Source organism: Physella acuta, unplaced genomic scaffold (assembly GCF_028476545.2).
Source record: "Physella acuta isolate Inbredline_101_S28 unplaced genomic scaffold, ASM2847654v3 ptg001447l, whole genome shotgun sequence".
NCBI lineage: Eukaryota > Metazoa > Mollusca > Gastropoda > Physidae > Physella > Physella acuta.
The window spans coordinates 60,191-75,000 of NW_026732962.1; the positions used below are offsets into that span (position 1 = coordinate 60,191).

General features: G+C 32.4%; 1 protein-coding gene across 1 annotated transcript in view; it reads right to left on the reverse strand.

Annotated features, from left to right (window-relative positions):
* Positions 1–7,418: 7,418 nt before the first annotated feature.
* LOC131927923 (mitogen-activated protein kinase kinase kinase 19-like) overlaps positions 7,419–14,810 on the reverse strand; it is an 11,638-nt gene continuing 4,246 nt past the window's right edge. Inside the window, exons 6-14 of the mRNA XM_059283798.1 lie at positions 14,542–14,631; positions 14,303–14,408; positions 12,405–12,538; positions 11,711–11,966; positions 10,874–11,031; positions 9,705–9,818; positions 9,420–9,555; positions 8,716–8,890; positions 7,419–7,801 (exon numbers count right to left, since the gene is read on the reverse strand). Coding sequence (XP_059139781.1) covers positions 7,558–7,801; positions 8,716–8,890; positions 9,420–9,555; positions 9,705–9,818; positions 10,874–11,031; positions 11,711–11,966; positions 12,405–12,538; positions 14,303–14,408; positions 14,542–14,631 — 1,413 coding nt within the window. The 3' untranslated portion in view covers positions 7,419–7,557. The remainder of the gene's footprint in view (positions 7,802–8,715; positions 8,891–9,419; positions 9,556–9,704; positions 9,819–10,873; positions 11,032–11,710; positions 11,967–12,404; positions 12,539–14,302; positions 14,409–14,541; positions 14,632–14,810) is intronic.

Genomic DNA, 14,810 nt, shown 5'->3' on the forward strand with positions numbered 1-14,810 from the left:
TTGTAAATTAAACATTATCAACATTTTAGAATTCTTAGATTTTTGCTGTTAATGGCTTGATTTGTTTGTGAATTGATGTAAGTTCATGAAAAACAATTTCATTCAGGCATTAAAAAGAGGTTATAGTAGTAGTGGAGGTAGGACAAAATGGTTACTTTTATGCCATTAGTGGTAATGCTATTCATTTGTCTAAAGCCAATATGTCGGTAGTCATTTTGTCGGTAGCCAATATGTCGGGAGCACATTTGTCGGAAGCCAATGTGTCGGGAGCCCATTTGTCGGTAGCCAATATGTCATGAGCCCCTTTGTCGGGAGCCCATTTGTTTCGGGCCCTTATGTCGGGAGCCAATAAGTCGGGAGCCACTTTGTCGAGAGCCAGTATGTCCTGAGCCTATTTGTCGGGAGCCAATATGTTGAGAGTCAATTTGTCGGTGCAAATCGAAAACTTGAAAGTTTGTCCCCGGGAAGGATTGCTACGCATGGGGGGGGGGGGGGGGGTGACACCATTAAGTGCCGCACCGGGTGACACCCGACCTCGCTACGCCACTGCACTCGAGTGTTATATGAAAAACACATTTTAAAATATGTCAATGAAACTCTTCTTACGTGAGGAGAAAAAAAGCGAACTTATTCCTTATCGATTTTTTCTAGCTTAAAGGTAAGAAGTAACGCAGTTTAAGATAAAATCTCATTATATATTCAGCTTATACTTTTACAATCAAATAAAGTAAAGTTTTAATTAATAAATACTCAGTTAAACGAATACCGTTCGCTTCGTTTAATGGCAACAGCGTTTAATCAAAATCATCGCTCATTTGACTTATTTTTTAAGTTTCAAACTTAAGTTTTGAAGTAAAATCCGTCTAACATTTGTTACGGAAGATAAGGAAAATGCACAACAAATGTTTAGATAAAATAATATATTATAATGATATTATTTTCTTTATCTCTTTTATTATTTATTAATAGCTGGCATAACCTTGAAATAAAATCACTAACATAATACTTGCCGTTTTAATTCAAACACAAACAACGCTGTTTGTATTCTTTTGAAAACAAAATGTATAGAAAGGAGAACTTTAGTCCACCTCACACTTATATCTTTAACATACCATTAAAGAAAAGTTATAAATGTCACACCTGTCAAATAACTGCGCGGTTGTTATCTACCCTGTCACAGTGTCAACTGATAACAACGTCCCCTTGTAAATTAAGCTTTGTTTAATTAAAGCAATGGTCATTATGACTAAATCGATACTCGTTGTAAGTAGATTTGTGTACGTTGTAAGTAGATTCATCGTCATCTATGTTATACGCATGTTTACTAATTCATACAAAATTAGCCTTTACTAATAATTGCACGTATTCCATTATTCTCTTGTATAAATTGAACAGACATCAATAACGTATTCCCTACAGTGTGTAATACATTTGTCAAACTAATATATTTTTTTAAATTAAATGTTTATTAATTTAAAAATACACTTTTTAATAAGTATTTATATTCAGTATATATGTATATGTATATATATATATATATATATATATATATATATATATATATATATATATATATATATATATATATATATATATATATATATAAATACTTATTAAAGGAATGTATTTTGACAGACAGACAGACAGACAGACAGACAGACAGACAGACAGACAGACAGACAGACAGACAGACAGACAGACAGACAGACAGACAGACAGACAGACAGACAGACAGACAGACAGACAGACAGACAGACAGACAGACAGACAGACAGACAGACAGACAGACAGACAGACAGACAGACAGACAGACAGACAGACAGACAGACAGACAGACAGACAGACAGACAGACAGACAGACAGACAGACAGACAGACAGACAGACAGACAGACAGACAGACAGACAGACAGACAGACAGACAGACAGACAGACAGACAGACAGACAGACAGACAGACAGACAGACAGACAGACAGACAGACAGACAGACAGACAGACAGACAGACAGACAGACAGACAGACAGACAGACAGACAGACAGACAGACAGACAGACAGACAGACAGACAGACAGACAGACAGACAGACAGACAGACAGACAGACAGACAGACAGACAGACAGACAGACAGACAGACAGACAGACAGACAGACAGACAGACAGACAGACAGACAGACAGACAGACAGACAGACAGACAGACAGACAGACAGACAGACAGACAGACAGACAGACAGACAGACAGACAGACAGACAGACAGACAGACAGACAGACAGACAGACAGACAGACAGACAGACAGACAGACAGACAGACAGACAGACAGACAGACAGACAGACAGACAGACAGACAGACAGACAGACAGACAGACAGACAGACAGACAGACAGACAGACAGACAGACAGACAGACAGACAGACAGACAGACAGACAGACAGACAGACAGACAGACAGACAGACAGACAGACAGACAGACAGACAGACAGACAGACAGACAGACAGACAGACAGACAGACAGACAGACAGACAGACAGACAGACAGACAGACAGACAGACAGACAGACAGACAGACAGACAGACAGACAGACAGACAGACAGACAGACAGACAGACAGACAGACAGACAGACAGACAGACAGACAGACAGACAGACAGACAGACAGACAGACAGACAGACAGACAGACAGACAGACAGACAGACAGACAGACAGACAGACAGACAGACAGACAGACAGACAGACAGACAGACAGACAGACAGACAGACAGACAGACAGACAGACAGACAGACAGACAGACAGACAGACAGACAGACAGACAGACAGACAGACAGACAGACAGACAGACAGACAGACAGACAGACAGACAGACAGACAGACAGACAGACAGACAGACAGACAGACAGACAGACAGACAGACAGACAGACAGACAGACAGACAGACAGACAGACAGACAGACAGACAGACAGACAGACAGACAGACAGACAGACAGACAGACAGACAGACAGACAGACAGACAGACAGACAGACAGACAGACAGACAGACAGACAGACAGACAGACAGACATTTTCTGCAATTTTCCCCATATACCCGGTATATCTACTTGTGCGTTCTCTGCATTGCGATCGCGATTTGGATGAGCTGGTCATTTGTTTTAAAAATCTATTCTTAATTTTAAAATAATCATGTTGCATACATTAAACGGAAAAATTATAAATTTAAAAAAAGTACACAGAAATTTAAAACACCTACCTGTGCTGGCTTGCGATATTCTAGTGATATGACATGGCTAGTTGACGAATGCTACGTGGATGTTTTCCACACGTTACTAGTACTAGATTAGTAATCAATATTTCCCCATGCTTTGACGCTTCTTTCACTTTCAGTTTCAATTTCAGGTGTATATCCGTCTCCCTCTCTAAAAAATCTGTTCAATAATCGATTGATACAAGGACACAATATTTACCATTGCACAAACTTGTTTAGTAACTCAATATATATATATATATATATATATATATATATATATATATATATATATGCATATATATATATATATATATATATATATATATATATATATATATATATATATATATATATATATATATAGTATATTATATATTATATAATTTTATATACAATGACGTATTAGCATTAAAATACAAGTACAAGTACAAAATACACGTTTTTATTGTTTTTTAATCTTATTTATTATTTTATTTATTTTGTCACTGTAATAGTCTAAGAATCTTGACATATAAATTTAGTTGCATAGATATGTTTTTCAATGTACTAGATACGATACTAGTATGTTGCATGCTGTAAGCTGAAATGGTATACTAGACGTCGGTTCCCGTTATAGATGTTTGTGAAAAATATTTTACGAAACGTAATATGCTTTATTACATATGCTTTATTACATGTTGAAAGATATTAGTGACACAGCAAATAAATTAATTAAATAGCTAAAAATCCGACACATTTGAAATAACATGAAATAACCAAATTATATACATTTTAGTCAACACAACACCATATTATATGAACAATCGGATTAAGAGAATTAAATGTTTTCTTTAAAAACCCGGGTGTTCAATGGTTCTGGACATTTATATTACTTTTGGACAGTTGTATACTTTTCATAGCGTAAGTCTTAATAAGTAGATCTTTAGATCTAAACCAAATTTGAATGCATAGTTCATTTCTTTATATTCTAAGATGACGAAATTAGTTTTATGTTCTTCCCGTAGTTTAAATATTTGGTATGTGATTGTCAGTTTTATAGCGTCTTTTGTCACCGCATTAAACACTTTTCCGGTTGCATAATTAAAAATGTATTTGTATATTCGAATAATGCTTTATTTTTATTTTACGTCTTCAAATAAAATTTAGTGTACACATTTAAAACATCCAACATATTATTTTCAACCAAAGTTGTTATCTTTAAAATCTCCAAATATCGCTGAACATAAACATACTGATCTCACAGCCTCAAAATGTTGCGGACAGAGAGAGAGAGACATAGATAGAGAGAGACACAGACAGAGATAGAGAGAGACACAGACAGAGAGAGAGAGGGAGAGAGAGGGAGAGAAAGAAAGAGAAGTACACACATGGGCTTTATATATTAGTACATGGATAATGTAACAACTCGGACACAACTAAACAATCTAGTTTTTAATATCGACAATGTGTGAATGACGATCATCCGTTAATGATTTTTTTTCGTGCATAGCAAAACATGTGTACACACGTTTTTGCTAATCCATTTAAATTGTAGCTTTCGCTTACTTCTTTCGTTTTTTCCATATAAACGTATGAAGTCAACATTATCATTTCCAGGTCGTGCCCTAACCACATGGGGCATTTGAAATAGATTTCATCAGTTTCAGTGACCTCGGCGTATGTAATGATAGTGTGGTTAACACAGTGGCGTAGCGGGGTCGGGTTTCACCCGGTGAGGCACTTAATGGTGTCACCCCCCCAGAGGCGTAGCAACCCTTCCCGGCGCTCGGGGACAAATTTCAATTTTCGCTTTGCATCCCCCCTCCCTCAAACTTTCGATTTGCACGCCCTCGCTACGCCACTGGGTTAACAGTATGCTCAGCCGTCTTAATTTTCCCAGACGTTAGTTAGTTACCCATCAGAGTTGGGATAACTCAGGGACGTTCTACTGACATGGGAGACTTTTGTGCTAGCAGTCTAGCGGCTTATCGCTAGAACACGTCGTCCCATAAACAAGTAAAATATATTCTGTGATATTTTTTTATTCAAAAATTCAGTTAAAAAACTTATACCAATTCAATTTTTCAAAAATAGTATATTGCAAAATCGCTCGCCCCACCATCTCAGGTTCAGATTACTACAATTAAAACAGCATCCATTTTCTAAGAAATACATTTAAATTTTCTCCTGCTAAGAATAAAGACAAGCAAGTTTATCTGCATTCAATGGTCCGTCATATCAAGTAGTAAGGAGGCCAAAATGTATATAAAAATATTATAAAAATATTATATAATTTTGGCTCTGGGCGGAGTAAATTAACAGACTCCCATAAGTATTTTGACAAAAAACATTATAAGTTTTTTAGTTGTAAATGAAAAAAAATATGGGAGTGGAGGCAACCATGTTAATTAATTAACAATACATATGAAAGACAAAGAAATCTACTACACTACTAAAAACACAATAGCACGGAACAAAAACATTAATCACAAAAAATACAACATATTTTCTGATGCTTGTAAAATGAATTTTATTAAATTTAGTTCCGCACAAATATTTAAATCGACAGCCATGTCTGTAGAACTAAATGTTTTGCGACAACCAAGGTAAAGCACTTAAGCCAAAAATACATTTACACCCTTTAGAATTTGTGTGCTTCACCAGTATTACTTTTACTACTTGTTCTCGTTCTTCCACACATTACAAGACATCTTTTTCTGTTTTCTATAAGAGGAAACGCACAGTGCCCTTTCCGGCCACTCTTTTAACATTTTCACAACTTTGCATTTTTACTCAAAATTCAACGTTCAAATCGCTAAGGCTTTGGAAACTTTTGTAATAAAAGACTGAAACATTCCAGGTACATTCAGCATTACATCATCAACAAAACTACTTTTGTACATTAAGTTTACTACAATTCAAAAGGAAATGTTGATATTTATGTAGCAACAGCCCCTAATTTTTGCAAATAAATGTGTGTAATAAATTGTATTAAAAATTGAGTACGAGCAATCGCAATGAAAACATGTAAATATGTATAATTTGGTTTGAGAAATCTACATCTCTTATCAGCTTTTAAAAATCTATTATGGGAACAAAGCATCATTGTTATAGATTATTACTAACTACTTCTTTTAGTTTATGTATTTAAAAAAATTAGCATGTATTTTGTTGTTGTTTTTTTGTAAAAAATGCTATACAAAAGTCACTTCTGGATGATAATTAAATGATAAAACGTGTTACATTAAATATTATCACTGCTCATATAATTTGTTATGCCGTTATCTTAAGAAATGTCACGGACAAAGAATTAAAATCAAGTTGGGAAATGCTGTACTTAAATTATGAATTTTGTACTTAGGTTGTAGGGGGCGGAGTGGTCAAGTGAACTCTTCTTCACTTGCCCTCTAGACCGTCAGGTTTGAAAAAGGATCTTTACTTTTTTTACTTAGGTTGTAATTTATAGATACTTTCTAAACTAACAATTTATTACAATATCATTATTTTATGTTTAATCATTTATATTCCTAATGCAATAAAATTATGATGAACACAACACAAAAAACATTACGAAATTGACAGAATCAAACTGAATCAAAATTTTGTCAGTTCTGTTAATCACATCATTAAGAAACAGTATAAGAGTTGTTACTTCGCAAACAATAAGTCGGAATTGGGACACCTAAAATGTTATTCTCTCCAAACATATGTGATACCATGAGAGTGCTTTAAGAGACTGCAACAATATGTGTGCTTGCTGGTGTATATTATACGCAGTATAAAAGCCTTAAGTGTGCGTTATTCAGCCTGTATTTAGGGGTGCCAGGTGTGAACCTTGTTTAAATTTAATAGTCGAATATAGTGGCTTACCATGTTCCTAGTAAAGGGTGCTCTTTAAATGGAATGATAGCCATAGTACTGACATGGCAAAAAGACAGACGAACAAACACAAATCATTTCAAATGTATATACAGATGGATAGCCTATATTATAGTGACATTCATTTAGCTATCAATTTAAAATCAGTTGTTTTAAAATTACAGCACTTCATTTTATGAACAAAATAGAAACATAATTATAATTTTTAAATACACTTGTTTAGTGCGCAATAGATTTTTGAAAATAAATGAAGCATACATTTACTTAGGTGTGCAGGTTAAAGAAATAAATGGACAGTTGAATATACATTGGACATGTGTGTACATTTTAGAATTATACAGATATTAAGAATCAAGTTATAAAGCTATATGCTTGACGAATCACTCTACAAAACATAGTTTCAGACGCATTGTACATTTTCGTGCCATTTCGTGTGGCCTTATTTTATATATTCTATTTTACTGTTCATCAAATCTGAAGGCAACAAAAGGGTCGCTGAGCAGTTCTAAAGCTGATGGACGCAAGAGTGGATCGTATATAAATATTCTGTCCAGGAAAGTCTGCATCTCCTGCGTTGATGCCTCAGGGAGAATGTACTCAGGTTTTTTGCCTAATGCCAGCTGGTACATGTGCTGCTCTTTATTGTGATCTGGAAATGGGGGGCTAGTTGTGGCCATTTCTACAACTGTGCAGCCAAGACTCCTGGAAATAAAATGGCATTCATCGGTATTACAGAACAACAATTACAATTAACTTTAAGACACAATTCATAGTTTAAAATAAATAAATACTTGTAGTTACCCGTTCTTTTTGGTGCATCACATACTTGATAACTATGTTAAAGCTATATATATATATATATATATATATATATATATATATATATATATATATATATATATATATATATATATGTATATATATATATGTATATATATTGTAATATGCAACTTCAAATCAAATGTAGAGACCATCTCTAACATAAACACACCTTGGCTTATTTATTAATGGCAGTTTATTTAATATATTTTATTGTATCATATTCTTTTTCACTCGCTGTATAACATTTTCCTGCAATATAACAAGATCATTGCTAAAAGTTCTTGATAACTAAGGTGATATTAAAAACGCTAATACAGTTAGCAACCAAAATCCTTGTTCAGAAGCTGTTTTTATTCAATAAAAAGTATTTCATTAGAAGAAGATGGTATTTAATTTCAGTCCATAAATTCAATAATTTGAATTATCTATTTTTTTCAGAGCTATTATTTTTTTCTATAATGCCTTTGTATACAATGCTACATATATAGATTGAGATTTCATTAAAAAATAAACATTTGATGAGTATCCCTCCCATTTTACAATGCAATCAAAAAGATTTACTTCCCATTTGTGCAACTAACCCATAATTACACGCTTTTATTTACAGTGTTTCCTTCGTCGTCATTGATAAAAATTGCCGAGCGAAATTGCGGCAACTTCCAACAGATAATTATCTCTGAGACTAGACGCGTGGGTCAAGATCCCTTGGCAATGCAACTGGACTTATAATTAAACTTAATTAGATGCTTAAATATCATGTTTTTTTTTAAATTTTAAATACAAGCTAGATTTACCAAATATCAGCTTTACAGTCATAAGGTGTTTTCTTATTTCCTTTCAATATTTCAGGTGCCATCCATTTTGCCGTACCTAATCCTGTTTTCGGCTTACTTGACTCAGTTATAATTCGAGCAAGACCAAAATCTGCTATTTTCACTTGGTGATCTTTATCAAGTAAGACATTGTCGCCTTTATGATAAAAAACAGAGTTTGCTTTAATAAAAAACATTTTATTTGCAACATTTATTCAAACAAAATCATGAAAAAAATCATAATGAAAATATATTTATCTCACTAAAATAAAATGTTAAACGATGATGCATGTAAAATAATATATTAATAATAAACAGCAATAGATAAAAATCATACTTAAAAATAATTAATTCAACAAAAGAATATCTTAAAAATAGGTAGACTAATAAAACAAAATGCTGTACAATAATGAAATACTCAATGAAGACTAAATGTGACTTAAGCAAGCTAACCTGTATCATTATTTTTTTTTCTAAATTGTCTTAATAATTTTAATATGTTTATTCTTTGTTGTTCTATTTTCAAATAATTATAACATAATTCCTTTTCAATAGTTTTGATTTTAGAAAGAAAAAAAATCGAGAATGAATTGACCGTATCCCTTTTAATTGATTTTAGTCATCTCACTATGTTAACTTGTTGAAAAAATACTGTTTTAGTATAAAATATCCATAAGTAAACTTGCCTTTTATATCTCTGTGTATTATAGGTGGCGAATGTGTATGTAGATAGTTAAGTCCTTCCAGAATTTGTCTTGTGAATATTTTAACTTCTGTTTCCAAAATTCCGCCATTTTCTTTTGTGTATTTTCTTAATGAACCCTTGAAAATCAATCAGAGAAAATAGAGTTCATATATTATGGTTGAATTTTTCTACAGAAAGATCATGATATATATATATATATATATATATATATATATATATATATATATATATATATATATATATATATATATATAAGATTGCTTACCTGGCACATATATTCAAAAAATAGAAGCGTCGTTTTATTATTTTTTATAAAACCGTAGAATTTAACAAGTCTGTAATGTTCAGTTTTAAGTAGAATTGACCACTCTGTTTCTTCCTAATAAAAAAAAATTATAACATACACTTATAGATGTAAACACAATAGAATCAAAACAATACTTCAAAATATCAGTACTATTGTACTAAATTTAAACATATATAACAAGTATATAATATATACTAAACATTTCGCCTACATTTGCATAGGCTTCCAAAATTAAGGTGCTAAACATCTAACCGTTATGTAACCATTGTACAAACCTTAACACCATTACTAATTTAATTAAATACATTTTCAATATAAAAGTATATTTTTTTCACTGACATTGCTAATTCTAAACAAACAATATTTTGATATTTATAATGATTTAGTAAGTAAAATAAATATAAAAATAACCATTCTGTTCAAAGCAAGCTAATGTGTCATTTTATACAAATCAAAAGTATTGAATAAGCTTGATTACCATTTTTGTCGAACAAGAACATAATATTTTTAAAGGTGTTTTCTAAATGTTTAAAAACAAAAAGACTCAAAATTAGACATTATTAGGTGTCGCCTAGCCGGTAGAGCTCTGGTCTGCTAACCCGATAGTCTCGAGTTCAAATCATGGTTCAAGTTAATAGAAAGCCCCTGAATCCATCCAGCTTTGATGGGTAACTAACTCATGTTAGGGGAAGTAAAGGCGGCCGGGCACAGTGTTTACAATACCTTCCTTTCATGTGTCGAGTTCGATAAACATTTAAACTCTACTTCATCTGCCCAATGGATTCCTTAATATTTAATGTGATTTTCCACTTTACTATTACACGAACTTCAAAGAATTTTTCTGATACGCAATTTTATAAATTTATTTATTTGTGTTTCGTTGTTTTTGTTTTCTTTATTCTTCCTGTGTAGAAACCTATGTTAAAAGTTCATGTTCAGGTTTAGTTTTATATTTTTGATTTTGATTCAAAATTTTGCTTTTCGATTTCAGAAGTTTAGTATCGTTGTAATTATTTACACAGAAATAAAATAATTAGCATATAAGTTGCTGGATTTTAAACCAATATTAAAGCGGGTCATGTTTGTATTTCATTTGAAAACCGGAAGAATATTATAATTACCGTTACCTTTGAATGCGATTCTTCCTCAAATTCAATTTCTTTAATAATATATTTTTCGTTATTATAATACTGCTTATCCTTTAAAAGATAAACACATCCGAATTGACCTCGACCTAAAAACGACGATTTTTGCCATTTTACTGGGAATCCAGGAGCTAAAACTTCTGAAAATTGAAGATAAACATATTGAAAATATTGCTATTTCAGATAATAACATGTGGGGAAGAGATCTTATAGTATATGCACATTACATATTTAACATAAGTAGTTTAATCTTCGAATCGAGAATAGCAATTATATTTTTTTAAATATGTCAATTATCCGAAATGCATTAAGAGCAGCACGAAAACCTCAAACACAAAAATTTCACTCTATTTCTGATAGTTCGGTTTAGACATCAATGTATAAGAGAACAATGATCACAGTTTTGTTTAAATTGTTAGCGTATTAGTGTGGTTAATGTTTTGATCAACTAAAAATAAGAGTAATATATACCTTTTGAAATGCTATCCCAATTTTTAGTTTTTATCAAAATAGTAGGGGACTTAAGTATCGCTACCCAAAACTAATTAAAAGCTAGGCGAAATCCGCGTATACTATGAAACAAAAAAAAATCTGCGTAATAATTATAGAAAACTAATTAAACCTGAAAGAAAGCGTTTTGGGCTTTATTTGCAAACATTTTTACCCGAGTAACAATATTTTAAAAAGATAACACTATTTTCGGATAGAAAAAATAAGCTGTGTAAGAGTGCTATGTTACAAACAGTATTTTTTTTGTATAGCTACATTACAATTATTTCGACAAATATATATTAGTTGGGCTTTCACAATCCATTTCACCTTGTTTGTGCCGGAACGTGATTGCTTCTCTTTTTGTTAGCCACAAGATTGAAGTGATGATTTTCTCTAATTCTCTTTCTGTTATGTTCTGAAGAAATTCCAATTGAATTATAATTTCTCTGTGTTCTTTAATTTTGAATCTCCCCTGACTTGTCTGCGCAATAGCCAAAAGGCAGCTTCCAGCAGCTTTCTGCTCTCTCTTGTCATCAGAGCACAAAGCATTATACAGACAGTCTAGCGGTTCGGAGTCTAGAATCTTGACACAATTATAAAATTAAAATAAATAAAATATAATATTAGAAAGCAAACACTTATAAAGCTTTTGTTTGAAATGTAATGTATAAATACAAATGGTGAAAAATGTTTTTCAATTATCACACACATTCGTCTGTATATACCTATTTTGTAGTAAAGAAATAACCAGTGGCGTAGCAAGGATCGTCTCAAGGGGGGGTTCCAATTTTTACCCGGGGACAAACTATCGATTTGCACCCACCCCCCTCAAACTTTCGATTTGCACCCCCCCCCCCCTCAAACTTTCGATTTGCACCCCACTCCTCAAACTTTCGATGTGCACCCCCCCCCTCATACTTTTTCTATATACCGAGGGGTCTATGGGGGGGGGTTATGACCCCCCCCTAACCCCCCCCCCCTGCCTACGCCACTGGAAATGACACTTCGTTTAATTGCTTACCTCAAAAATTAGTTTTGATTTTAAACAAATCTTTGTTAGGCACTGAATCATTGATGATATATTAAAGCCGTTGAAAGCTCTGCTTACACACTGCATTCCACTTTTTATCCAGTTTACTAAAATCTGTATCTCTCCTATATTGAATTATATAAATATAAATATATACATTTAAAAATTTATAAATAAAAAAATATATATAAATAAATAAATAAATAAATATATATATATATATATATATATATATATATATATATATATATATATATATATATTACTATATATATCTATAATATAAGCGGGCTGTGTCTGTCCTTCCTTCCTTCCTTCCGTCCGTCCGTCCGTCCGTCCGTCCGTCATCGCTATAGATTTTGGGACTATAAAAGTAAACTACGCACCATGCTGTGCTTTTCAGTGCACCGCAGTGTCTTATTATAAGTATTAGAGTAGGGTTTGTTTATATAGCGGCATAGAGCTATTTTATAATTTCCACTGTTTGTACAATTTTGCATAACGTAAAGAGAATATTAAATACACGCAAATTGCTAAAACATATTAAAAGGATCAATGTCAAATATAGTTTTCGTTAATATTCCTAGAAAAAGTGGATACATTTTAATAACATAATAACTGTAGGTTAGAAAAATCAAATGAATTTAACTCTTTTCTAATTTTGACAAAGGAGGTAATTTAAAAATACATTAAACTCACGCTAATAAAAAATGTGAAAGCAAATATACGTTCGTCATAGAAGGAAATAGTGTTGCAATAATATAATTAGCAAAATGTGAATGCAAATTATGTGGATGTGTAAGAGGAAATTATTGTTAGAAAATTATAATTAGCATGGATTGATAAAAGGCAATCTTTTATTTATTTTATTCACTGAATGTAGGCCCTTCTGTTTATTACTTATAATTTTTAATCAACTATTCAGCACTATTATAGACGCGTCATCACGTTCATTAGGTGCGCAATGGTTTTAGTTATGAAACTCTATTGTAAATTTTTAAAATTTAAAGTACTGGAAAAAAAATGCGTGAATGGATAAAGTGAAATATTGTAGGTAAAACACGGATATTTTAAATACTGCCTATTATTTATACTGTTTTCTAATTATTATTCTATCTTTCGGTTTGAGGACAAGCTAGGGGTTTTTTAGGAGAGGCGTAGCGAGGGGAGGGCATATGTCCCCGGGTGCCGACCTTAGGGGGCGCCAAATTGGGTTGGAAAAAATTTGCGAGGGGGGGGGGGTGGAAATCGAAAGTTTTAGAGCGGGGGGGGGGGACAGGGGTGCAAATCAAAAGTTTGAGGGGGGTGCAAATCACCGGAAAGGGCGCGATTTGGCGCTACGGGCTAGACTGTGAGCAATATGCCTTTATGATTGCATTTAAATTGTGTTTATGTTATGAGTGTTGTGTTTGTTTTTTCGTTTTTTTTTTTTTGTTTTTTTTTTGCGTTCGTTTGTGTTGTGTTTAGTTTTGTTCTGTTCCCAAGTTGGTACATTTAAAAAAGATTTACCGTGGCGGAGCACGGGATGCAGCTTGTATATATATATATATATATATATATATATATATATATATATATATATATATATATATATATATATATATATATATATATATATATATATATAGTTTTACGTATAAAGAGACACGAACTTAGACGCGTAGGCAGATATATAACCTTAGACTAAGACACAGTCATAATGTAAATGAAAGCTGGAAGTTTTTACGGAATACCGTTGCCCAAAAGGTGTTTACACTAAGGCTATTTACTTGATTATTAAAAGTGCACAGATAGATATCTGCCCGATAGCTACAAACTTTCGAATTGTCGTATATGAAAATTATAAATTATAAATATTTGAATACACAACACTTTATTGTTTAGTATACCTCTGTTTGGAAAGAGTTCCATCGATGTTTCTTTTACGCATACGTTTAATAGCTTAATAGCCAAAAGCAGTTTAATGTCACACGTTTCCATGTATTGTGAGAGATCCTATACATATGTTATAGAAAACGAAGCCAAACTTATTAAAAAATACAATATTAAAGCAAACAATAAACATCTTTAATTTTTAAAAATTTAGCAGTAAATTATTTTACTAAACTATTAAATATATTTTACTTACAATATGTATTTCAGGTTCATTTTCCTTACTCACTGTATTGAATATATTAATCAATATGCCTACAGAATACTTTAAAAAGGCTACAAATATCTGCAAATATATAAGAGAGTCTTTTATTTTATGTTGCTAAATAGCCTTGGCTTATGAAATTAAAGATTGTATGAATATGTTGGCAAACGCTTACATACTGTATAAGCTAACAAAATATAAAAGCAAACTAGTAACTATCAAGTGGCATGTATTGAAACAATTCTATCCAAAATAAACGA